Source organism: Aspergillus brunneoviolaceus (genome assembly GCF_003184695.1).
Source record: "Aspergillus brunneoviolaceus CBS 621.78 unplaced genomic scaffold BO95scaffold_73, whole genome shotgun sequence".
In the NCBI taxonomy this organism is placed as follows: Eukaryota; Fungi; Ascomycota; class Eurotiomycetes; order Eurotiales; family Aspergillaceae; genus Aspergillus; species Aspergillus brunneoviolaceus.
Genome location: NW_020290803.1, coordinates 56,042 through 80,574, shown reverse-complemented (window position 1 = coordinate 80,574; position 24,533 = coordinate 56,042). Strand labels below are relative to the sequence as shown.

Here is a 24,533-nt window from a genome sequence, read left to right as displayed (position 1 = left end):
AGTTTGTTTTTCAGCCAGTTCTTCTCGTACGAGGTTTTAGCGAGCCAATGCAGTAAGCCATGTTGTTTCCTTGGATTAGATCCTGCCATGAATCGCACCAAATGTCTAGACTCGGTTAAGAGACAAGAGGTAGGGTTGCGAAATGCAGGCATATTTGATGGTGTTCCCTCGGATCCGCATCAAAATATACTAGTATCTTCCTAACCCCGCATACCACCCAGCTGGGAACACTTCAGCAGAAGTCCATGAACTCAGCGCAGTGCCTGAACCGAGTTGAATACTCTATTGAGTTTTCTAAATCTTCGGCAAGAAACGTGCACTTCTATCTCAGTTGACCTGGTGCTCACCCAAGTGTTCCCGTCACATGACGTGATGTTGTCCGAATGAGGAACGGCGCTATGACCACGGCACTGGGCATGTTTACTGTTCGCATGTCAGATTGGATATTCATCAATCCTCATCTCTTGACTAAAGTCACAACTCTTCTTTGCTCGATGGTGACTGATATCAGACTTCAAATCTCACTCGAACAGGCGAAACCGAAATGGACACGGTCTTCGAGTTTGTGAAGCTCACGTCGGCCCAACAACTCCGACAGAAACCGACGCGGGCGGCGATCCGCTCCCACGCCAGCCGGCACAACTGGCGATCGCATGCCAAGTCCACCGCGACCAAACGACCCTCTCATGCTCCGAAGGATGACCGACCTCAACAGACTCGGGCGCACATGCATCGGATCCCCGAAGCCGTAGGTCTGGGGCTCCTCGACCCGTTTCAGACCTACCCATCGCAGCTGGATGCTGCGACCGTGAGTCGGATGTTCGAGTATTGTGGGTTTGAGCTCTGCCGCTGCAGGTAAGACCACCTTGCTGAGCACATTACAACCCAAACAGCACTGCAATATCTATGGCCCACCATCTTCATGGCCAGTTCAGTGGCAGAGCAGACTTCACCCACGATCAGGGCGTGGTTTACTGCGGGGTTGAACAGCCCGGTCCTGTTCAGCGCGTTCATCCACGGAGCGGCGACTCATCTGCAATCGAGGATGCTGTTATCCGGCGCACAGCAACATAACCAGAAAACAGCCTACGAGATTCAGCTAAGCCAGCTGGAGACAGTACAGCGTCTCAACGCGGCCATGCAGCGACCGGTAGATCAGTGGACTGATGAGGTCATTCTCGCGGTCAACTCGTTGCTATATACCTCCGTCGATGCTGAGACCATTACCGCCGCTGGTAACGTGTCGTCTTTGTTCAGTCCGGTGTTTGACAGCATGCAAAGTCTCGATGTGTATGCTGTTCTGACGCAGGATAACTGTCATCGTCGGGGGTTGCTGGCCATGATTCGCCAGCGGGGTGGTCTAGAGAATATTAAACTGGAGGGGGTGGCTGCTGTGATCTCGTGGTATGTGTTTGCTTGCCGAGGCTGAGGACGAATTCCTGTGATAATCGGTTGAAATCCGAACTGCAGTACAGAGGTAATCGTCGCAACCAAGAACCTCACCAAGCCTCAATTGGAGTATAGATCTATGTTGAGCGAGCAGCTGCACACCACACAGCGAGAAAGCCCCACGCTCTCCTTCCAATCCACTGCTTTTGAGCTCTCGCAGAACCGTCTGTTGGACGAGCTGAGAGATTTCCCACGCGGATTCCTTGAGATACTGCATGACATGGTGATCTACACAGACCGAATTCAATCTCTGGTCCATGGACGAGTATGCCACTCGCAGCCCCAGATGCTTAGCCTGGTCGAGCAGCGCAATTGGATCCAACACCAACTTCTGAGTCTTCCGTCTAAGGATGAATGCGTCGCGCCGGTGTCGTTTCTGTACGAGTCCTTCCGCTTGGCTGCTCGGGTCTATAGTCTAGCGGTCATCTTGCCGCTTCCCATGGCCGTTGCACCCTTTGCCCGATTAGCCAAGCTGCTTCAGGTGGAGATCAGCCAAGCTATGGAGTATGAGCCCGTGCTTAGTGACGCTGAAGTGGATCTGCTGTTGTGGATGGTAGTGCTGGGCGGAATCGCCAGTGAAGGGAAACGATTCCGAAGCTGGTATAAGACTATGCTTCGTCATTTACTGCAAGGAAGGGACTTCATATGTTTTGCCGAGGTCAAAAGCGCCATGAAGAAGGTCCTGTGGCTTGATCTATCCTGTGACCCTGGTTTGCAACGCCTGATGATTGATACCTTTGCTCGTATTCGTGGAAGGTGATGTGGTGAGCCATTGCAGCGGACGCCGCGCATGGGCGTCATTTCCCGAATAGGCAACTGAATCAGTGTCCCAATCCGGCAAGCGCCGATAAGGCTGGCGCCTGGCGAGCTTATCTCCGAATCTCCGCTAATCCACGATATAGATGTCGACTTCACGACAGTATAAATTCAGCTGCTCATGGCTCCAAGACACCTACTGACAGATGTTCAGTTCCAACTCATTCCTATTCAAGAAAGAAGGTCCGCCCAAAACGAACAATGCTGAAACTCCTCGCCCAACCCTTCCACCCGCTCACTCTCCCGGCACCCACCTCCTTCGCCAACCAAACCCTCCTCATAACCGGCGCCAACACCGGCGTTGGCCTCGAAGCCGCCCGTCACGCGCTGACCCTCCACGCCGCAAAGGTCATTCTCGGTGTCCGCGACCTGACCAAAGGCGAAGCCGCCAAAAGCCGACCTCCTCAGCACGACCGGCGCCCACCCCAGCCAAATCGACCTCTGGGCCCTGGATCTAGCCTCCTTCGCCAGCGTCAAAGCCTTCGCTGCCCGAGTAGAACAATACTTCCGGGATGGGCAAGGGAGGATCGACGTCGCGATCATGAACGCGGGGATGGCGTCAGGCGAATGGCATGTGACGGAGGACGGGTGGGAGCGGACGATCCAGGTGAACGGGCTGGCGACGGCGTTTTTGAGTCTACGGGTCTTGAACGTGCTGCTTGCGCAGGCGAGAGAAGATGAAACGTTGCTCTCGCATTTGGTGATCGTGGCGAGTGATGTGCATATGTCGGCGGGGCTTTTGGAGCGTTACCAGGAGAATACTCTGGCTGCGTTGAATGATCGGACGCAGTGGGAGAGGTCGGCGGCGGCGAACGGCCCTGCGGAGCGGTATGTGGTGAGTAAGTTGCTGGATGTGTATGTTATGCTGGAGTTGGCGGAGATGGTGCCACAGAGGGAGGATGCAGCGCGCACGCCGTGGGTGGTCGTCAATGCGGTGACGTCGGGGTTTTGTAAGTCGGAGCTCCTGACGAGGGAGAAGGCACCGGTGGTGCTGCGGGTGATGCAGTGGTTGACTGGGCGGACAACGGAAGAAGGGGGCAAGGCGCTTGTTGATGCGGCGGCGAGCGAGGTGGAATCCCATGGGGGGTGGTTGGAGAATCAGGCTGTTGCTGAGTACGTATGGCCTGGATTGGGGCTGATCTGTGCTAACATGCTTCTGCTGCAGTCCGGGAGAGATTGTCACTAGTAAGGAGGGGGTCAGGACAAGGAAGAAGGTGTGGAGGGAGATGTTGGAGGTGCTGCGGAAGGTCGATCTGGAGCTGCCTAGTCTTTGACCATGTCTTTGACTGACGGTTCTCAGGGCTTGGGTGGTACATCTCTTCAGGTTATAAGCTATAATACGTCAAGAGTCTAGATTCCATTGTCATTGGCTTGTTCGCCTGTGCACCTGCGGACGATACTGCCTAGAGCCATGCTATATCCTGCAATAGGAATTCTCAGCTGGGTGCTTGATAAAGTCGGTATCTTTTCCCTCTATCTGTTCCTCTTTGCGTTTCTTCCTCCCCTGTCTTTGAGCGCACAAAGTCACTATAGTGCTAGCAACACCGTGCGCAGATCATAGAAGGCTTCTGGCGCCTCTAACCGACGGACTTCCAAAGCGTGCTTATCCCGCAGAGGCGATGACTCACATGTAAAGTATTTCCCGGCGGCAAAAGCCCATCTCTCTACACCCGAATCTTCCTAATGTAAACCCTTACCAATAACAATCGGTACGCCTGATTTTACTACAATGACCTTTGTCGGAAAGATCCTTTGCTAAATGCCCCGGATATTAGTTCGCCTACAGATGAAACGGTTACTCCTGGCTGATTCACCGGACGTGCTTCCCCCCCACCACTTCCCCAAATTCTCTGGTATGGTCTCGGCAACTCTCGATAGTATACTTCCGACGCCAGTGAAGCGGCCGACGATAATGATGGGCTTTGCAAGCCAGGAAGTGAAAACCCCATTCGGGGGATAGCGTATTGCGGCTGAAGAATGGCGCACGTATGATCCCCACGAAACGCTTGGGATTGGAACAATGCCCATCGAAGGCATCTGCAGATCTGGGGGGCCGCCCGGGCCTCTGACTCGTTTGACGCACAGATAGTCGCGAATTGTAAGCCTCGAGTTGCTTGGAGATCATCTCCAACGCGTACCTTTCCATCGCCTCGGCTGTCCCATGGACAGCGATCCCCGCTTCTCGTGCGGAGCCATGATCGAACAAGGTCTCACGGCGTCGACATTTGATCCATCGAGGCGAGTATTGGCCCGGGAAGCTCTTCATGTGAGGCAGACGCGCTAGATGAGTCGGGTCCAGCCCGAATTGGCGAATCACATCCTTCCGGGACAGGGGGAGGTAGTCGGTCTTCTCGGTGAGGCACAGGAAACACACGCGGCGACAGGCGAGCAAGTAGAGGTAGCCGCCGAAATCGCCGCACCCGTCACACTCGGCGGTGGAGAGTGTCTCGTACAGCGCTTGGCAGGAGAAATCCCGCGCGGTTTCGTGGTTGAGGCTGCCGCGAAGGGCGGCGGGCCGTGCGCGAGGATCTGGCGATATTGCGGAATCGAGCCCGTGACGAGCCTGGCTCTTTTGTTGACGCGACGGAATTCCGTCATGGACCGTATGTCCAGCGCAAGGAGGGTGGGGTGGAGAATCCCGAGTGGAAGCTTCTCAAGAGCACCAAGCCCGTAGCGCGCAGAATGAGGATCGAGCTTCAATTGCTTGTCCAGCCGCAGGGATTCGTCAACATCATCCAGTGTGTTGTCCGTGAGGTTGAGGAAGACATAGGTGGACTCGCTTATCAGTCTGATTCCTGACATTGTACACATTGTACTGTGGTATGCAGTTGGAACGGGAGCATGTAAGACTCATTGCGAAACAGAGTAGGTAGATGCGGACCACGTTTGAGAACGGTCGGCAAATGAGCGAGGATTGTCCCACGACGAGTAAGTCAATTGTAGGGAGATTGAATGGGAAGCGGGAAACTGGATCATGGATATCCACTCATTCATCCTCCGAAGGGAGAGGATCACGTGAAAACAGGTGACCGAAATTGACAGAGGTCCTTGTATGTTACTGGTACTGTACTGTACTGTAGCTTTCTCTCTCCCCTCTCCCTCCTCTCTCTCAGGCGGAAATGCACGCAGGGTAATGCGTAATGTACTGTAATGACAGGACATTTGAAATGAGCTTTACTGAGAATCAAGGAGGCATTCACCTTAGCCACCGATAATTCCAAAAGCTTTGGGTTCTCCACTTCCTATACTGATTCCCCCAAGAGCGGTCCCAGAATACAACATGGGTGGAATTTGACATAGTCATCGCACTGTGCCTACAGGGCAGGAGGGTGACAAGGCGAGAAGTACTGTTGCATACTGCGGCACAATATGAGAGGCAAGGAAGAAAAAAGGATTAAATGAAGATACAGATGAGTAGATAGATAAATAAACAACCGGGTGAACTTGGGAGCTTTTGGTTTGAGGTCGACAGGCGGGTGTAGGAAGGTTTGTGCTATGCTACAGCAAGTTAAACCATATTCGATGATCGTAACAGGACCAAAACAGATACTCTATCAAATCACGTCCATGCCATTCTCTAACATACAATCAAACAATGACCAGTCTAAAACAAAGCAGACTCCTGCTTGATCAACTCCGCCGCCCGCTCCGCGACTGCATACAAGGTGCTAGTCAAATGACCGCAGACCTGGAAGGGGAGCACCGAGGCGTCGACGACGCGCACGTTGCGGGTGCCGTACACCTTCAGGCTGGGGTCCACGACGCCGCCCTTCTCGCGGGGCATCATGGCGGCGGTGCCGACGGGGTGGAAGTTCGAGCGATCTGTCCAAGCATCCATTAGCCATCCTCTTCGATACGAGATAAGAAACAAACGAAAAAAAAAAAGAAAAAGAAAAAAAACTAGCAGACTCACAGTTCCCATCCAGCAACCACGCCTTCCACTCCTCGTCTGACGCATCATCCTCCAATGGCGGCACCGTCACCCCCTTCACCAGCCCCTGCAGCGGCTGCGCGTGGAAGGTTTCCCGGATATACCGTGACACAGCAATCTGGCTGTCCAGGTCCCAGTCGAACATGTAGAAGTTGGGGTTGATCGCGGGCATGGCGGCAGGGTCCGCCGAGGCGATGTGCACATTGCCACGCGCGAAGGGCAAGAGCGTCCAGGATTCCGAGGAGATGCTCGCGCTGCCGCCGGGGTAGTACAAGATCTCGGCGATGGGGACTCGCTGGGTGAAGATGAGGTCGTACTGGACCTCGAACAGCTCCTTGAGGTGCGCGGCCGTGATGACGCCGTGGCTGACCGCCGCAGCGGCGTGGGCGTAGTCGTCCAGCTTCTTGCGCAGGGAGGCAGCCACGGCGGCGGTCTCGTTGCCATACACGTCGTAGATGTCCGGGTAGACGACGTACTTGGTGCCGGCCAGGGTGGTGTGCGTGGCGGCTTCAGCGTGTGTGTTGGTCTGATCCTGCAGGTTCTCACCGACGGCGGGGAGATCCACCTGCACGGTGATGTTGTGCTTGTGCAGGAGGGTGGCGTTGCCGATGCCGGAAAGCTCGAGGATGGCTGGGGATTTCAGGGAGCCTGCGGAGATGATGACCTCCTGGCGCGCAGTCACGATGGTGGTGGTGCCGTTGGCGGTGGTGAATTCCACGCCGGCGGCGGTGACGGCCTTGCCCTTGGGGGCTTCATCCTGCCAGACCAGGCGGTTGGCGAAGGTGTTCAGCAGCAGGTGCAGGTTGGGTCGCGCGGCGACGGGCCAGTAGTAGGCGCGGGCGGCGTCCTCGCGCACATTGGCAGCCACGTTGATGGTGGCCGGGTAGATATTGATTCCGCGCATCTTGCCGCCGTTCACGTCCTCAGACCAGGGGACCCCCAGGCCCTGGAAGGTAGCGTTGATCGTGGCAGTCAGGTTATTGGTCGGGATCTCGCCCCAGCCCACCGTCAAAGGACCCTGCTCGCCGTTGTAGGAGATGTTGAAGGTCGCCCCGTCCAGGCGCTGACTGCGGGTTGGGATGGTCAGATTCTCACTCTGCAGATAGTAGGGGAACAGGCTGTCCCAGGTCCAGCCCTCGTTGCCGATCTGCTGCCAGGCGTCGATCTGCACGTCTTCAGCACGGGTGTAGGCCATCCCTGAGCAGAAACAACAACATGAGTCAGTAAGCATGTCTGAGAGACAGAGATGATAATGGGATGTAGTATACCGTTGATGGCGCTGGTTCCGGACAAGGCTTTACCAGCACGCATGACCATCTGAGATTTGCCGCCATAGGTCTGGTTGATCGTCTGGTACTGCCAGTCGATGTCCGTGCCAAACGCCAGGCCATAGCCATCCACGGCCGTGACATTGGCATTATGAAGCACGGAATCACCCGCCTCAATCACGAGGACAGATACATTGGCGTTTTCCGACAGGCGATTGGCAATGGCCAATCCGCTGGTGCCGCCGCCAATGACGATGTAGTCGTATTCGGCCTGGGAGGCGTATGTGATGGGCGAGGCCAATGCCGCCGTCAGGGCATTCAGGAGAAAAGCCGGTCGGAACATGGCGAAACAGATGTCTGGCCCTGGTGATTCTTGCACATGTTCACCTGCTTCCATCAGGGTTATATAGCTCTACCCCTGAGGCTGAGCGGGCGGTTTCCGCCTTCCCTTCCCTCTCTCTTCACACCTGAACTAGACAAAGATACAGATACGATCGGTCAGCGACGGGATGATTCCGCGGGAAGACTGTCAAGTGGAAGCCAGCACGCCATTGACGTTGAAACAAAAAACGGGTATCCGGTGAAGGCAACGCTGAAGGTTATCAATCGGACTCCACCGGACTCGGCATGCCGAGGAGCGAATTGACTGGTTGTGTTCCGGCCCGGCACGGATAGATTACAGTCGATCAGGGTCCAGTCCCTGGTTGAATGCTGATTCGAGCCTAGTTCAGCTGCCTAAATCTTCGTCCTCCTGACTAAGAGTTTGTCATCGGACCCAGTTCCCTCTTCTGGCGTCAGATAGATTGCCTAAGCCAGGGATCAAGACACTAAGGGTGGAGTCGTTGCCGTGCTGGATAATCTTCAGGAAGGATGATAAGGTACTAGTCAACTTGCCTCTAATCTAGTGCATCGCTTCGGAGTAAATTGAGTTGATAATAGATTGACCTTGTCTCACTACCTAGTATTCCTGTGGTGGTCGGGTCATCTTCGGGGAAAATACCATTGGTGAGGTTCTGCACGGCATCCTATAGCCTAATTTCTTGTGGAAGATGCCATTATCGAACAAGCAAAGCAGGCATGCGCAAACATCCGAAGTGGTGCTTTTCACATGGGAAGGGACCGCCGTTCAAAGAATTGACCCGAGCACGTCAAAGCTGATTGCACCCGAATGATGCCAACTAGGCACCATTGTAGGATCCCAACCTTATTTGGGGCGATGTATGCTCCCGGTCTGTCGAATATCATTGGTCGGCTCATTAATCATTTTCTAATAAAATGACGTGGCCAGATTGGACCTGAATGGAGGGTGTCATACAGTATCGTAGAAAGAGCTAGGTAGACATTCTTCTCCCGGCCATGTGGAGGTGCCGGCCGAGAGTGACCCCCGTCGCTTGTTTCCAAATTTGATTCTCATCTACAGGGCTAGTGCCGACTATCTTTCTGGAGCTCACTCTCGCCCTTTGATAAACAGCCAGACCTAAGCCTTGCAAACTAAGAGTCGCAGTGCATTTGCTGAATTGTTCTTAACCGGGTTGGCACCTGATTCACTGGATATGTCCCACGGTCGGACAAGTGTGCTTGTCAAGCCACGTTGACCAGTAACAGATACAGTCGCGGGGATGTTGCCATCCAAAGAGACGATGCGGGGTGGAAGGTTGGATAAACACTGGATAACCTCACGTTGTACGAGGCCATGAGGGAGCCGCTGTCAGCCATAGCCGCGGCCCAAGCTGAGTGTGACATCAGTCCGAGGTCTGCTGCTTCTCGGCGCTATTGACAAGAGTGTCTTCAACTATTGGAAGACAAAAAAGTCTGTCTGGTTTTCTGCCTGTGGCTTCGGACGTCGACACATGTGGGACTTCTCCTACATCACGTGACCGTTGGGTTCTGCTTGTCACCGTGTCACTGCTTCTGTGACACCTCCGAACCGACGTGTTGGCATCTCCTCGACAGTCATCTATTCGTGAGCATCATCGACAGACTGCAGTGGTCATCAGGATGGCTTGTGCAGGCGAATGGGCAAGCAAGCCAATGTTAATACAGGAATCTCGAAACCCTATGGGAGCTCTCGGCTGGCCTCGGAGACTTTAGGATTCACTTACACATTGAATTGCACATACCCAGAGACCAGATCTTCAATGCCATGTATCAATATTATAAAGAAGTCGGCGATTTCCACATGCTAACTTCCCCGATCACTTCCCCGCACGGCAATTCTCCCGAGAGTGGACGCACTGCTCGCTGTCGGTCCGTCCAAAGGTCGATGGGTGCCATGCGATCACTGGATTGATTCTTATAACTCTTTCTGGGTGACTGCATCCATATGAATTGACTTTGCTGAAAGCGACCGCACATTCCGCGCGTGACCCGAGAAACTCAATCGTGGCTTATGCGCATCCCTTGCTAGGGTTCTGTGTGGGCCGAGTCACTCCCAGGGAACCTTCAAAGTCATCGGAATCTTTTACTGGGTCGGTCGACCTGCCAAGATGTGCATTGATAGACGACTGAGCCAACCTCGACGTAATCCCGGAGTAGCCCTCCGGCAATCATTTCTTCAGGAAGCTGCCATTTTTGGGCATCGGTCGAGCCCGTCTCACTGGTTGCGCCTTCTCCATCCGGGCGGGGTTGAGATGAACACATCTCATTCGGTTCTTCCGATCCTGTCAAGTAAGTGAGCTCGGAGCCTGACTCTGGGAGTCGAAGGGCTATGGTGTTCCACGTTGCAGAACAAGCCTGAAGGTTTGCACCTGGCTGGGCCTGAGAAGCCAAAGCCAATATAGCCGACCCATTCTCCAATTCCCCGGACAGCATCTCCGCCATTTACTCTTGATCTTCAGTCTCCTCCCAGCACGGGATGGCCCTTCTCAATTGCTTTCTAGCCGTGCTCTCGATGCTGGCCTCGCTGAGCCAGGCCCTTCCTGCTTTGCAGGCGCGCGGTATGTATTCGCGTTCCATCATTTCTTATCAACTGGTCACTGATCCCAGTCAGACGTTTCCTCCCATCAACTCTCCGAGTTCGCATTCTGGGCACAGTATGCAGACGCCGCCTACTGCAGCAACAACTATGATCCCAAGTCCTCGGGAGCGAGGATCCGGTGCTGGGACCGCGGCTGCCCGGCCATTGAGGCCACCAACACGAGTATTGCGCTTGCCTTCTCCAAGTATACCATCCAGCCGCGATGTCCCTGGGGCCGGGTCTCGACTAATCGTTTCGACGAATAGTGCCACGATGACCGATACCGCTGGCTTCATAGCCGTGGACCACACGCACCGCCGCCGCATCATCTCGTTCCGCGGCTCCTACTCGGTGCGCAACTGGCTGGCGGACGTGATGTTCGTCTTCACCGACCCCCAGCTGTGCAACGGCTGCCTTGCCGAACTGGGCTTCTGGACCTCATGGAGGCTGATCCGCAGCGAGGTGATCCGCCAACTCGAACAGCTACAGAATGCGTACAGCGACTACGACCTGGTGCTGGTGGGCTACAGTCTTGGCGCGGCAGTTGCGACTCTGGCGGCGGCGGATCTTCGCACGCGCGGGTACAAGGCGGCGCTGTACGCCTACGCGTCGCCGCGGGTGGGGAACGAGGCGCTAGCGCAGTTCATCACCAATCAGGGCGGCAACTACCGCTTCACACATACGAACGACCCAATCCCGAAGCTGCCGCTGCTGATCATGAACTATGTGCATATCAGCCCCGAGTATCATATCCTGTCCGGAGATAATGTCACCGTGCGCCCTCAGGATGTGGCGGTCTACGAGGGCTCGGTCAATTATGCTGGCAACACGGGCACGGGCTCGCCCTCGCTGAGGGGACTATCGGCGCATCGGTGGTATTTTCAGTTGGTGGATGGGTGTAAGGAACGGGGGTTCCCTTGGCGGAGGGGGGAGTAGCATAGCATGCAGTTCTGGTGCGTGTGACATGACTTACGACGTTAGTGTAGTTTTGCCCTCTGTGATCATGAAACAACGTCATTTCGGTTACAGTTCCAGTGGGGAAGTATAGTAACTATTCGATACGAGGAAAGTGGCGGAGTCGGGGCCAAAACATCACGGCTCGCCAAAGTCTCCGTCCCTGCGCGGAGCATTTTCCCGGGTAGCACCAACACAAGGCTGACCACGGCAACAGAACAGCATATAAATATGTCCTGGCATACAACTTCAAAATAGTTGAAAATCAAATCAGAATCCAAAACCTCAACTCTTTATTTGCTGTATCAATCCCCGAAAATGACCTCTCCGGACCCCCTCCCCACGATCGCCTTCTTCGGCAGCACAGGCGGCTGCACCCTGCACTGCCTCGTCCTCGCCCTCCAAGCCGGGTATAAGTGCAACGCAAGTACGCAACCCTAAAAGAAAAACACCACCACCACCAACGTCCTCTGTCATGACCACTAACAATTTCCAGTCGTGCGCACGCCCGAAAAGCTAACCACCCTGCTCGCCCCCTACAACCTCCCCGCCCCGGCCCTCAAAAACCTGCACATCATCCAGGGTAGCGCGACGGACGCCGCCGCCGTGCGCACCACCCTCCTCGCCCCGGACCAAACCCGGGGCCCCTCCGCCCCGAAGACCGTCGACCTGATCATCAGCGGCATCGGCAGCAAGCCCAACTTCTCGAATCTGCTGCACCCGACCCTCGAGAACCCGACCGTGTGCCAGGACGGGATGCGCACGTTGCTGGCGACCCTGCAGGCTCTCCAGAACGAGAACGAAGTGCACGGCAAGCCCAAGCTGGCCGTCATCAGCACGACGGGCGTGGACTCGAAGCGCGACGTGCCGGTCATGATGCTGCCGCTGTACAATTGGATGCTGAAGGTGCCGCACGCGGACAAGAAGGCGATGGAGGCGATGATTCTTGCGGATGCGGCGCTCGGGGCCGGCCGGGCGCTGGCCAGCTATCTGGTCGTGCGGCCGAGTTTCCTGGTCGAGGGCAAGGATAAGAAGGTCCGCGTCGGGACGGAGGAGGAGCCCGCCGTCGGGTATGGCATCAGTCGCTCGGAGGTCGGGCGGTGGATCTTCGAGAATGCCGTGCTGGCGTTCGACGGGCCCGTCCAGGTCAAGGAGAAGGTTAAGGGGATGGGGACTGGGTGGGCTGGGGGGTATTGGGGAAGGTTGGTTAGTATCACTTGGTGAGGTTGGGGTCTACCTGTTGTTTAGGGTTGTGTTTAGCGATAGTGGATAGATGATGGGACCATGCAGGTTTTTGGTACGGGGAGCGTTTGATTGTTTGATTGTTTTGATCAGGAGTTGGATTTCATTGAACTAGACTACCTAGCAGGAAACAGCTTACCACACTTACTGATTCGTTTTTCAACTCTGATGAGGCAGAATTCAAGTCACAACACTGCAGTGGCATGGAACCCGACCCGCAACGATCGCCCTAGGGAACCCGGATCCGAATCAAACCAGGGGAATCGGCGTCGCGATCCGCGCGGCGGGCATCCAAATCCATCATCTCCGTCTCGGTAAGCACATACAAGACCAGTTCCAGCTCCCCCCTAGGACGGTCCTGGATATGGAAGTGGCGCCCGATCTGCCGGCGTCCACACCCCAGGCACGGCACGAACCCCAGCGAGAGCAGCCAGTCGATCAACTCCTCCATCTTGTCCGCGTGGATGATGACCGCCACGATGGGGGCGTCCGGCCACGGCGGGAACGCCCAGAAGATGTAGCGCGGGCCCACCACGAGGTAGTACCGGTACCCGCCCTCCTCGAGGCGGCGGATGAAGTAGTCGTACCAGCCGTGGTCGAGTATTACGTTGGGGTCCATTGGGCTCGGTCGGTCGGTGGTTGTGATGTGATGCTGGATTCGTGGTTATGAATGTGTGGGAGGTTGTCGCGGGGGGTGAACTCAGTGGTTTGTACACGGTGGTCTTCCATTTATATCATGTCTTCTGCTAGAGTCGTCGGTCGGTGATTTTGGCGGGGATTCGCATCTAATCTGAGACCGGTGCGGGCTTCATTGTTGAGTTGCATCTTAGGATGGAGAGCTTCGTCAGATAGTGAAGAGTGTTGTGGATTTTGGTGCCATCTTCTGGAGATTGCTATCATACTAGGGATCTGGTGCAGCTTCTAGCTCGGGGGTTTTCGAGATCGATCGGTGGTGGCTGCTCCAGTAGGCGTGCTATCCCGAACCTGGTCCATATAAAAGGTACTTGTTAGTGGTTAAGCGAGTAAATTGACGCTCTACATCTTACTGATCCATCCATGTTTGTGATGAAAACCAGACTTATAGTTGTATGCCATATCCGGTGAATCGACGAGGTATTTGCATTCATTGATCCTGTACCCAATGGATTGGTAATTAGAGCCGCAATATATATTAAGATATTTTATCGGGCTTGGGGCCAGCTGCCACATGATGTTCAAGGACTTTCTCATTGACACCAAAAGTATATCGAACTTCATAACAAAATAATGCTGGAGAAAGGTAGCTCCATGAACAAACTTCACTCTTGTAGAAGGAGTTGAGCGATATCGCATGATTTTTTTTGATACAGTGTTGGAATATAGCTTACGCTCGAATCCGATCCGTCCTCATCGCACTAACATTTTCGAACAAAATGAGCTGAGGAAGGAAACTCACAGCACACATTTGGTCTCAAGCTGGTGTATTCTCTCAATTTAGCTTGATTCAAGCATATATTATCTTGGAAATAAAAGACGTCGTCTAATGGAAGGGATAGGGAATGATTCTAAAAGGGTATTGCTACTGTTGCCGGCGAGCGCCTTGTCTAAAGGCCACCGGACGTGAATTTGATGTATGTAGGCTGGAGCGCGTTTGGTTGCGACCGGCGAAGCTAGAAACGCCACACAGATTGGAAGCAGTCAGCTCCAGACTTCCTGGCGGTACAGAAGTGAGCATGTGATGTACTGTCTTTGGAGATTATTGCCTGCCATGAGGAGGTTGAGCGTTATTGTGCAAGTCGGCGTCTAGAAAGTTACCCTGACTCGACAGATCGTCTCACCAAGAGAGGCAAGATTGCCCTAATCACCCTAGAAACCGGGTTTTCGATGGCCCTCGAAGAGCAATTGCTTTCTACCTTGGCAAATATTCTCAACTAAATGATCAGCTATCCGCTCTGCTCGGTGACTGTGCGTGCGACAAGGCTGGGAAATAATCCCATGACCGCATATAATCGCCATACAATGAATCAGTGGCTGCCAGCCATGAAACGTCAACAGTCCTCAACCAACACAACAACCAAGTCCAAGGTACAACGCGACTACTCTGACCTACGGCCGAAGCTCTCCATGTGTTACATCCTCATTCCAGCCGCGGAATGTGCGCCAAACCCCAACGGTATCATAGCGTACCTCAACCGCTCCATTTCTCCTTTAGAGCTATTTTGTCGATCCGAGTCGGGGCTCCTCAAGCCACAGATGTATTCCAGGACGCGTACCACTCCACAATCTCCTGTCATATGGCTTCGAGCCTCACAGAGCATGAGTAGCTTGCCTGGCGTCATCAAGACCGAGCACGCAAGGGGTGATGGCTATATTAGGGCACTCCGAGGCTCCGGAATGCGAGCCATACGACACGCGATGGCCTTGTTTGAGCTTTCTGAGAAGTATACAACAGAATATAAACAAGACGCACTGCCGTCTGCTGCAGCTCGAATTCTTCATCGGGCTGCCGTGCGTTCTGCTTGATCATTCATTTTCATCCACGCGTTCTCAATATACCCACAGTCCTCTATACCCAGTGTCCATTGCTCCAACCAAGCCATGAAGCCTCAAAGCCTCCTTAGCAAGCTCGCCCTGCTGGGCTCCGTCCCCTTCGCCCTAGCGGACACCCTCAACATCGTCGCCCACCAGGACGATGACCTCCTCTTCCTGAGCCCGGACCTCATCCGCGACATCCTCTCCGGGCAGGCAGTACGCACCGTCTTCCTCACGGCCGGCGACGCCGGGCAGGGGACCAGCTACTGGCAGAACCGGCAGCTGGGGTCGCAGGCGGCGTACGCGCGGATGGCGATCGCGGGCAACAGCTGGACGGAGACGGACGCGGGGATCCCCGGCAAGGACATCTCGATCTACACGCTGTCGGAGAACTCGTCGATCTCGCTGGTCTTCCTGCACCTGCCGGACGGCAACATGGACGGCACCGGGTTCGCGGCGGACAACAACGACAGCCTGCAGAAGCTGTGGGACGGGGCGATCGACCACATCACCACCATCGACGGCTCCGGCACGACCTACACCCGCGACGAGCTGATCCACACCCTCACGGCCCTCATCGACGACTTCCACCCGGACGAGCTCAAGACCCAGGACTTCCACAACACCTTCGGCGACGGCGACCACAGCGACCACTACGCCACCGCCTTCTTCGCTACCTCCGCTCTGAACGACGCCAGCTGCCACCCCGATCTGACCGGCTATGAGGGCTACGGCATCAACAACAACCCCGTCAACTTGGATGCCTCGGACATCGAGGACAAGACCAACATCTTCTACGAGTACGCCGTGCATGACCAGGGCACCTGCAGCTCCTCGACGGGCTGCTCGACGAGACCCGAGAGCGGGTGGTTGCAGCGACAGTACACTGTCTAGATGGTGGTGGCATTGCGGACGGCTTAATTGGGCGCACTAGCACAATGTGAGCATGGGTGGGATGGAGCCCATATTGATTGTGGGATGGGCCGTCTGGGACGGGGATTACGATATACACATGTTTTGCTTAGTTGACGATGTTATGCAGTTGCGGCTTAGTTAGAGAATGGATAATGAATGATAGACCGAAGTCACATGTTCGAGTGCTGGGGTAGAGTTGTGTGCATTGGCACGGCGGGGGAAGGGGAAAACATTCCTCGAATGCAATGACACGAGGTAGCTGTATAGAATTCCATTCGAATACTGTCGGGACAATGCCCCTGCCTCATTCCACGCCATGTTGATCATTGAGTAGTGTTGATCCTCCGTGTACTTGCACAATATATGTTACTAGTCAGGGTTGGGCACGGGAATGTGTGACCCGTCAGCTTGCTTGCCTGTTCAGGCAGAGGCACATTCCATCACCCCCTGACTCGGCTTGGAAGATTTCAGGCAACAATCCAGGCAAATCTCTCGACCACGGCTGGAGGAAGGTAAAGTACCGTGACGGTGTGACATTTCATCTCACTCATGCACAAGGATTGTAAGCTGGACTATACAGCATCTGATGTACAGCTCAACCTATCTATCTAGCTTACAGCTGTTGAAATCACTTGCTAGAGTAGACAAATACACAGTCATTCAACAATATTTGGAACATGGTTAAATCGATGTGATGTGGCATTTCAAACTGTTGGTACGGGTGCGATTCAAGTTGACGTGACAGTACACTCGTCGGTATCCTCTCGACTCCTACGTCACCTGTACAAGAAGATTCCGTACAGCACAATCACAACCACTAGTATTCCAAAGCTCGACGTGAATCGAATTGAGCATTCTAAGTCTGAACCGTGACTATGTAGTAATTGGAATTTACCTGAGGCAATGATTCGAGACCAACATGGCCAATCGTGGGAATTACAAACATGGTGCATGTATCAAAGCCCGCAGTCAGATATATATTTCTTAAATTAACCTTTCTTGATCGGTTCGTCTTGTGTAGTAGACACGAATTACCCGAGGCAAAGCACTAGCCACGAGATAATCAACTGGGAAAAAGCAGTGTGTATGGAATCTATGGTGAGGATTAGAAATTGCGTAAGCCGCGGCGAATAACACCTCAAATTAATCCGCACCAGAAAAGACTTGGCCAAAGAATGATCGAGTCAGAACGTAAAATGTTTCAGGCATCAGGACCACATTCGCAGAACAATATGGCACGATGAGGCTGTACATCTAGTGCGCAACCTTCTGCACCAATTGCTCCGTCGTCTGGATGGAGTGTTTCAAATGATCCAGCACGAGATTGATGGACTTCTTCTGGCCCGTCATAGAACAGTTTACGCCACCCTGGAATTGCTGGAAGTACGTCGTGATGCCGATCTGGGTCTGCCTCAGCCGCGCAAGCGTACGGCTAGTGAGCATGTCCATCACAAACTTGTTCTCTTCGTCAGGCAGCTCGTAGCTCCCTATTCGAATGCGATCGGCTGACACATTGTTAGACCTCGGGCGAGACCTACCGCCAGCGGATATTCTCGCCGAACGGCTCTTGTCTCCGTGTAAGCTGGGAGAGAGCACCTCGTCAATGGCCAAGAGGCTCGAGCGGCGGGAGTGCTGAGGCGTGTTATGTGTAGTAGGAGTGGGAGGCTCGTGGGATAAGGACACGCGATCGTAGATGACCAGCTGCAGCCAGCGCAGCACCAGCCGCAGACTCATCGCCAGCAGTAAGAGTGCGACGTGATCTCCGTCCATGCGACAGAGCGAGCACCCGAGCAGCGCGTCCCATCTGATCCGGATATCCTGTGTCGCTTCAAGGACGATCGGGAATGCAATCGGACAGGGCTCAGCTTCCCGTTTTCGAAGACTCGACAGAGATTCGGCCTGCACGCCCACGCAGTTGCACTTGTGGCAGGGAATACTGGCGTTGGCCCTTACTCCTGGAGCATCGGACTGAGGCTGTAGGAGCGGGTACGATGAGAGAGGCGCAGGGAATGACGAAAACTCTTCTTCTGAGAACGCCTGTATGTTATTCTTGGAAGAGAGAAACAAGTGCGTGTCAGTGGTTTTTCATATTCCAGGTCTGGGATTCGCATTAAAGAGGAAGCCGCCGTTGGACATACTGGAGCGGCAGAAGACGAGGTACCCCCAGATTCAACCAAGTAGGTCCGTGCCAGACAAGCAGGTGCGCTCGAAGACAAATTGGTATGAAGGTCTTGATCCGATAGGATCGCTAAAGGTGATCTGAAACTGAACTCATCGGGACGAGTCGTTGTCGGAATCTCGAAATTTCCACCCGTCAGTAATGGTGACTGTGGCAGATTCCAGTTCCATGCCTCGGACAGTTCGCTGTCTTGGGATATCTCGGCACAAGACGAGGAATCGGTCGTCGAAGGGGGGCTGACTGTCTTGTTTTTGGAACCCTTAGGTCGACCGATGCGGTTGGGAGCACTGTAGATGCACGTATGTCTATATCTTGTACAGGTCATACAAGGCCGCCCGCCGGAGCATTTCATCTTCATGTTGTGGCATGAGTCGCATGCTAAGCGCACCCTTCTTGCGGAGGTAGAGTCCATAGTGTGGCGTAGCAGAGAGATATCTGCCGATTTCCAGGGAGCCAAGGTCGGCTGTAGGTGTTACTGTAGACGAGGTAGCTGTTCAACAAACACTTGCGGAAAGCGCAAGAAGAGGGTGATAAAGACATACTTAGACCCTAGAGTCCAGGATTTGTATACCTGCAGAAACCGGACACCTCCGTAAGGGAGGACCAACTGACAGCTGACGTTTGCTGTTGCACTTCTGACCCATTCTTTTCGTCCAAAATTCCCTGATTTCATGGTTCACGACAGAGGATCGACCTCGACGCCAGTGTATCCAATCAAATGTGATGACTCACTTCTCGCCTGAGCACAGTTCGCCCTGACATACGGAGAGCGACAGGCCAGAGAGCATTTCCCTCGGCGGGCACTGTCCCAGTCCACCCCAGCCCGCCCGCCTGTACGGCCCAGGGACATATAAGCCAACGTCCGACTGCTGCAGCGGTGGTTGAACCGTTGTGTGATTGGCCTCAAACTTGGACATCATCAGCCAAGCCCCCTGTCCAATAGCAAGGTCAAAGTGCATAAGCTCCTGCTTCAACTGCACTATGATTTCAACCCCAGCAAGGTGTGCACGAGAGACATGCTATACCCGCCAATGATATATCAGAGAATACTGCGTCCAACCGTGTAGCAACGGTCGTGTTTCCACGCAGTTGAGTAAATTGTTCGTGCCAAAGACAAGACAGCTTCGAAGTTCAGGCTCGAGACTGGCCGGAAAGCAGCTCCTCGCCGAATTTGGGTTGACGCGTGACCGGCACAGGCCTATTGTCTATGTAAGGGGCAGAGCCAGACTGAAGGACGGTAGCATCAACTGTCTCTCCAGGCTGGTGATTCGCAGTTCCGGAACAGTGTCCCGGTGGGCCAAACAGAACACATGGTGAGCATTGATGTCTGCAGCTCAACTCAGACTGTCCCTGCCTTCTTGTTCGGCACTCTCATCCTAATCACAGTATGCCCCTGTGGCCTCGACTCCCTGTTAAGCTGACAGGTGCGCGACCGCATAGTCGGCTAATACTCTTGCCAATTCAGAGGCAGAGCCCTGTCTATCGGCCAATGGCAAAGAACATTGTAAGTACTGGGTCGGGAGTCGAAATATGTGCTTGTTCTGCAAGAACGTTGGGGCAATCTAGTACTTGTCACGAGCGTGCCTCAACGTGGGGCAATAGTTCTGACAAGCAAGACGCTTACACAGCTACAGAGCAGGTCATCCTATCCTTGAGTATTGGCCGATGCAAGCCGATGCAAGGGGTGGGAAGAATCACTGAGCCCATCACCAATCAGACCCGGGACGCTCTGGCCGAATCCGCTTATTTGCTGGTGAAATGTCCCAAGCATTGTGCTACAGCTTGCATTCATTGCCAACTTGTCTTCAGACAGGCAGCAGAGTGAGCTCTTTGGTAGCTGCCTGCTGCATGATCAACCAGCATGTGTTACTTCTCCTTGTGTTGGTTCTTTCGCTGACGGAGTGGAGCGGAGCGGAGGGACAATCACGTGGCATCACGTGGCCGTCGACCAACCTTCCCTTTTCCACTTGCTTTTCTTCACTTCCTCACTTGTTGTTTACATTGCATTTTGCATGGAACAACTATCGTCTCTCTCACTCACGTGCAGATCAATCATAGTCTGCACATTTCACAGATGGCCCCTTCAGCTAGTTCATCAAAAGTGGAGACTCGATAACTGATCCTTAGCTTGGATGACGTGCGTTTGGTTGGCGATGGCCTCAGCCTCGGTTGTCCAAATGGTGCTGCAGTGCGGGGAAACCTAACCTTCGACCCTTTGAGCCTTTCTAATTGCCCTTCCGCGGGGCTTGTTTCTCCATGGATCAACATCTTCATTCACCCTTCATCATGAGCACAGAGGCTCGTATTCGCAAGCGCATTCCCAAGTCCTGTAAACGGTGTCATCGCCGCAAGCAACGCTGTGTGGGGTATCCGACATGTGCGGGATGTGAGGCCGCTAACCAGCCATGCTTGCGCTCCGAAACCGTCCCCTCATGGCATCACGCTATGTCCAAGGGAGCCTTGGTTCAAAGAATTGAAATGCTCGAATCCCAATTGGCCACCGCGTTACAGCGCCCATCGCTGGAGCCACATGCAGATCAGGATACGGCGTCAAGCCATCACAACCCGGATCAGTCTGCTGTCCTCTCCCTGTTATCGCTTGGTCGCGAACACAACCATGGTCCAGCATATCTGGGGCCGTCATCGGGCCGGACCATCGCGAAGAACCTAGGTGGTATCGTAGACGATACCGTATGGACCGAGTCCATCCCCATCAATGCTGGTTTCCAACACAGGGAAGGCATTACCCCGATCCCCTCTGCATTGAGCAGCACTACATCTCTCCCAGGTCTTGATGGGGGCTTCAAGCTCATCGATGCTTTTTTTCGAGACATGCATACCCGGCTTCCGTTTCTGGATCGCTCCGAGATCTACCACCTACACCAGACCATCCACCAGAACAGTCCTGCTGGGATTCGCGGATTTGAGACTTTCAAGATCTTCATGGTCTATGCCTTAGGGGCCTCGATACTACGAATGACTGATTCATATGACTCAACTCCCCCTCGCGACTTTTGGACTGCAGCATCCAATTCCCACAGCGCCCTCAAATCAACTTCGACTTATGCGAGAATTGAGGCAATCATGTTACTGGTCCTCTATGATTTGCGCTCAACCTCGCATTCGACTGTGTGGTATACGATAGGCCTAGCAATGCGTATCTGCGTTGACCTTGGGCTACACCGCGAAAGCCAGTATCGAGCGATGCGACCGCACGCTGCCCAGCTGCGGCGTCGCCTGTTCTGGAGTGTATACTTGGTCGAGAGATACGTGTGTTGGTCTCTGGGCCGTCCGTTCAGCATTGCCGAAACAGATATAGATGCTGATGTACCGGCTGACATGGATGACGCTACCAACGACGATCGGCAGGTTGATCAGATGGTACAGACTCCCTCGGACCCGACGGCGCCAACACCAGGCCCAAATCTCCGTAGATTTATTTCTACCATCCGACTTCAGCGCATCATGTCTCGAATTCACTCCGAGATATACCGTGTCGATCGAGACCTACCAGCATTGATCACCAAAGTACCCCCGTTGATGGCTTCTCTCGAAGAATTCCAGCAGGCTCAACCTGTGATGGCACCTGAGGAATCAACCTTCGTACGCATGCACTGGTATAACTGCATCCGCATGCTACTACAGCGATTCCTTAGCATTCTTCCCTGTGAGGATCCCCTGATCCAGAAATGTCTCTTCGTTTCCGGCAAAATGTGCCAGTGCTTCAAGACACTGCGGCAAAGAGACTCATCTGGGTACTCATTTCTTCTGGTCAATTCATTGTTCATGGCTGGATTGACGATGTGGTAAGCTCTGTCAGACTCAGTGCAGGAGCGCGGCTGATCAAAGTAGTCTCTGTCTTTTCCGGGCGCCCCATCTCTGGAGCGTGGCAGTGTCGGACGACTTGCGGGCCTGCTCGTTGGTGATGTTTATGATGGCGGAGCGAAACACCACCCTCCGCAGATATCGCGATGGGCTAGAAACCGTCATGACCAGAGCCATTGAGTTCGTGAATAATGCCACCACCACGCCGACCGACATTACAGGAGGGCTGTCAGTAGCCCCGTCCGGCGAGCCATGGTGCCACATTGATGGAGCATCTCATCCTGGAGTGCAAGCTACCCACGGGTCCCATGGCCTTCCTGAATGGATTGATTTACCCACCCCACCTACCGGTGCTGACTCAATTCCCTACGAGGGATCGAGCCTACAATGCCACGGATTACAAGAGATGCTAGATAACCTGCACTCGTTTGGCGATATGCTGACGGATGATTTCTGGGCCGGCCTTCCGTGGACATCAATGGCAGGATAGCGCCGAGACATGGCCGGAAATTCAAGCATAATTCATACATATCATTGTCACTACGAGCAGGATCATGAAAGTATCATTCCACATTTCGAAGCACATATGCCAGTCTCCCACTTTTACCAGTGCGCAGGGGATAGTGTATCCTCAATACCCAGATCTTCTCTCCTGGACTTGCTCTCCGGATCGAAATAAGGAATCTCACCCACCCCCACGGCCCGGTTTCCACTCCTCGGCCCGAAGCCTTCGTGGTCGCCAGTAGCGGTGTGGAAGACACTGCGATTGTCCCAGATGGCTGGTCTTTGTTAGCATGAACTGAGCCACAGAGATCATGGAGACCCACCAATATCATTGGGCTCGTTCCATTTGAAGCGCACTTGGAGATCATGCCCGTGGATGATCAGATCGTTGAAATATTGGAGCATGTTTGCACTCTCTTTGCGACTCAGTTCGTTGATCTTGGAGGGGAAGGCGCCTGATTGCAGACCTCGTTAGCATTATTCTTGGGTTCCGGATGCGCCTCAGACTCACCAGCAGGAAAAATCGACTTCCACCCGGTGATCGGGTTCGTGCGCACCACCTACACCCACATAATCAGCATTCCCACCTGCCATCCACATTCGAACTAAAGGAAAGACCAACCGGATGAACCGCCACCAACTCATCGCCCACATTGACCGGCGCGCCTCGTTCTCCGGTAAACATCTTGAACCCCCCCACTTGCGCCATTCTGCGGAACCCCTCGCCAACGTGCGTGACCGTGAGCCCCTCCACAAAGGCGCGGTACGGCTTACTCAAGCGATCGTACATCTCATACCCGGACGCCCACAGCGTATCCCCGCCGGTGGTGGGCAGCTGGATGAGCCGCAAGCTCGAGAAATCGGCCGGCGCCTTCTCGAACGCGATGTCGCTGTGCCAGACGGCCGCCTGGCTGGTGTAGTCCGACCCCTTGTACAGTTTCTTGCGGCCTTCGGAGTTGATGGTGCTGATCTCGGGGTCCGGGTCACCGAATTCGCGGGCGTCGTTGGTGACGGGGTGGATGTGCAGGCCGTGGGTGGTGGGGCGGGTGGTCAGTTCGCCGAGGCGGAGGATGAGCTGCTTCTGGAGGGCGTTGGTGAGGTTGTCTTGGGCGCGGAAGAAGACGACGCCGCGTTCGGCGACTGCGTGCTTGCGTTAATGGGATGGGGGGATTAGGTTTGGGGTGGACGAACTCATGACGGCCAGATCGCGGATGCGCTGCTCCGCCTCTGGACTGTTTAGGATATCGTCGACGATGTTGCAGCTTCCCTTGAGAAATTCTTTGCCGATCACTGGGGTCACCATCACGGGGTGAAAGCTGTTCAACGACCCGCTGGACTGGATGCGTGGATGGGGCGCCATTTTGTAGAGTGGTTAATTTCTTGTGGTTTTCTTGTACGTATTCTTCCAACTCAATGTGGATAGTCACATAGATTCTGCTCGGAAACTGCATGTCTTATCTATTCGTAGGTTTCAACGCAGGTCGGAAGGTTAAGCGTTGGTCGACCGCGCGCATCGGCTTTCGGCGTTTAGATGGAGCTTGACCGTCTTGTGGGGCTATCGCCGACCACCGTCGCGCCCGCGCAGCCAATGTTTGAGGTGCTGCGTGACACCATCTGAGCCTTGATGCTGGTGATATGCCAAGATTTAGGCGTGCTTGACAGCGCTTTGAAATATCAAATAGACATTCTGGTTCTCGAGGACATCGCACCGTGGGATGATGTTCGGCCTTATGCCGCCTTGTGCATTTGTACCTGGATTGCGGGCCATGCCCTCGGATGTATCGGCTCCTTGGACGCAAGCGGTGTCCAGGGCCAAATGGTACTGCGAGTTCTCAAGACTTACATGTGTAGATCTCAGATGTGTGTACTAGGCCCACTGATGAGAGCGATCGCCCGACACATACTGCGCCTAGATCAAGTCTGACCTGAAACTACCATCTACACCGAAGACAACCGCTCCAAAATCTTCACTACAAATAGAGT

The 24,533-nt window shown here is 54.2% G+C and overlaps 11 protein-coding genes across 11 annotated transcripts; 6 read left to right on the top strand and 5 right to left on the bottom strand.

Moving 5' to 3' along the window:
- Nucleotides 1-544: 544 nt before the first annotated feature.
- Nucleotides 545-2,209, top strand: BO95DRAFT_467450 (uncharacterized protein; the record flags this gene model as incomplete). The annotated part of the gene is made up of 3 exons (XM_025589291.1): nt 545-830; nt 894-1,404; nt 1,471-2,209. 3 exons carry the CDS (start codon nt 545-547, stop codon nt 2,207-2,209), a joined length of 1,536 nt encoding a protein of 511 aa, XP_025438364.1.
- A 257-nt stretch (nt 2,210-2,466) lies between these two features.
- BO95DRAFT_476272 (putative short-chain dehydrogenase) lies at nt 2,467-3,778 on the top strand (the record flags this gene model as incomplete). The annotated part of the gene is made up of 3 exons (XM_025589921.1): nt 2,467-2,625; nt 2,651-3,378; nt 3,431-3,778. 3 exons carry the CDS (start codon nt 2,467-2,469, stop codon nt 3,537-3,539), a joined length of 996 nt encoding a protein of 331 aa, XP_025438363.1. The 3' UTR covers nt 3,540-3,778.
- A 297-nt stretch (nt 3,779-4,075) lies between these two features.
- BO95DRAFT_467448 (uncharacterized protein) lies at nt 4,076-5,067 on the bottom strand (the record flags this gene model as incomplete). Its single annotated transcript, XM_025589290.1, has 2 exons — nt 4,076-4,794; nt 4,851-5,067. 2 exons carry the CDS (start codon nt 5,065-5,067, stop codon nt 4,076-4,078), a joined length of 936 nt encoding a protein of 311 aa, XP_025438362.1.
- Nucleotides 5,068-5,869: 802 nt separating this feature from the next.
- On the bottom strand, nt 5,870-7,827 carry BO95DRAFT_505682 (GMC family oxidoreductase; the record flags this gene model as incomplete). The annotated part of the gene is made up of 3 exons (XM_025591169.1): nt 7,465-7,827; nt 6,179-7,393; nt 5,870-6,087 (listed from the first exon to the last, which is right to left on the bottom strand). The coding sequence occupies exons 1-3, from the start codon at nt 7,805-7,807 to the stop codon at nt 5,870-5,872; spliced, it is 1,776 nt and encodes a 591-aa protein (XP_025438361.1). The 5' UTR covers nt 7,808-7,827.
- Nucleotides 7,828-10,318: 2,491 nt separating this feature from the next.
- BO95DRAFT_505681 (lipase family protein) lies at nt 10,319-11,356 on the top strand (the record flags this gene model as incomplete). Its single annotated transcript, XM_025591168.1, has 3 exons — nt 10,319-10,400; nt 10,454-10,625; nt 10,687-11,356. 3 exons carry the CDS (start codon nt 10,319-10,321, stop codon nt 11,354-11,356), a joined length of 924 nt encoding a protein of 307 aa, XP_025438360.1.
- Nucleotides 11,357-11,692: 336 nt separating this feature from the next.
- BO95DRAFT_505678 (NAD(P)-dependent oxidoreductase) lies at nt 11,693-12,598 on the top strand (the record flags this gene model as incomplete). Its single annotated transcript, XM_025591167.1, has 2 exons — nt 11,693-11,801; nt 11,871-12,598. The coding sequence occupies 2 exons, from the start codon at nt 11,693-11,695 to the stop codon at nt 12,596-12,598; spliced, it is 837 nt and encodes a 278-aa protein (XP_025438359.1).
- Nucleotides 12,599-15,113: 2,515 nt separating this feature from the next.
- Nucleotides 15,114-16,186, top strand: BO95DRAFT_505674 (uncharacterized protein). Its single transcript, XM_025591166.1, has one exon. It carries the CDS (start codon nt 15,194-15,196, stop codon nt 16,019-16,021), a length of 828 nt encoding a protein of 275 aa, XP_025438358.1. The 5' UTR covers nt 15,114-15,193; the 3' UTR covers nt 16,022-16,186.
- A 1,002-nt stretch (nt 16,187-17,188) lies between these two features.
- BO95DRAFT_517632 (uncharacterized protein) lies at nt 17,189-18,579 on the bottom strand (the record flags this gene model as incomplete). Its single annotated transcript, XM_025591910.1, has 3 exons — nt 17,189-17,547; nt 17,581-18,079; nt 18,181-18,579. 3 exons carry the CDS (start codon nt 18,577-18,579, stop codon nt 17,297-17,299), a joined length of 1,149 nt encoding a protein of 382 aa, XP_025438357.1. The 3' UTR covers nt 17,189-17,296.
- Nucleotides 18,580-20,257: 1,678 nt separating this feature from the next.
- BO95DRAFT_446571 (uncharacterized protein) lies at nt 20,258-20,588 on the bottom strand. Its single transcript, XM_025587420.1, has one exon. The coding sequence runs from the start codon at nt 20,487-20,489 to the stop codon at nt 20,274-20,276; it is 216 nt and encodes a 71-aa protein (XP_025438356.1). The 5' UTR covers nt 20,490-20,588; the 3' UTR covers nt 20,258-20,273.
- BO95DRAFT_372191 (uncharacterized protein) lies at nt 20,508-22,536 on the top strand (the record flags this gene model as incomplete). Its single annotated transcript, XM_025582989.1, has 2 exons — nt 20,508-22,027; nt 22,071-22,536. The coding sequence occupies 2 exons, from the start codon at nt 20,508-20,510 to the stop codon at nt 22,534-22,536; spliced, it is 1,986 nt and encodes a 661-aa protein (XP_025438355.1).
- A 113-nt stretch (nt 22,537-22,649) lies between these two features.
- BO95DRAFT_485189 (TauD/TfdA dioxygenase family protein) lies at nt 22,650-23,986 on the bottom strand (the record flags this gene model as incomplete). Its single annotated transcript, XM_025590389.1, has 5 exons — nt 23,742-23,986; nt 23,173-23,690; nt 23,062-23,110; nt 22,874-23,005; nt 22,650-22,825 (listed from the first exon to the last, which is right to left on the bottom strand). Exons 1-5 carry the CDS (start codon nt 23,908-23,910, stop codon nt 22,650-22,652), a joined length of 1,044 nt encoding a protein of 347 aa, XP_025438354.1. The 5' UTR covers nt 23,911-23,986.
- Nucleotides 23,987-24,533: the final 547 nt, after the last annotated feature.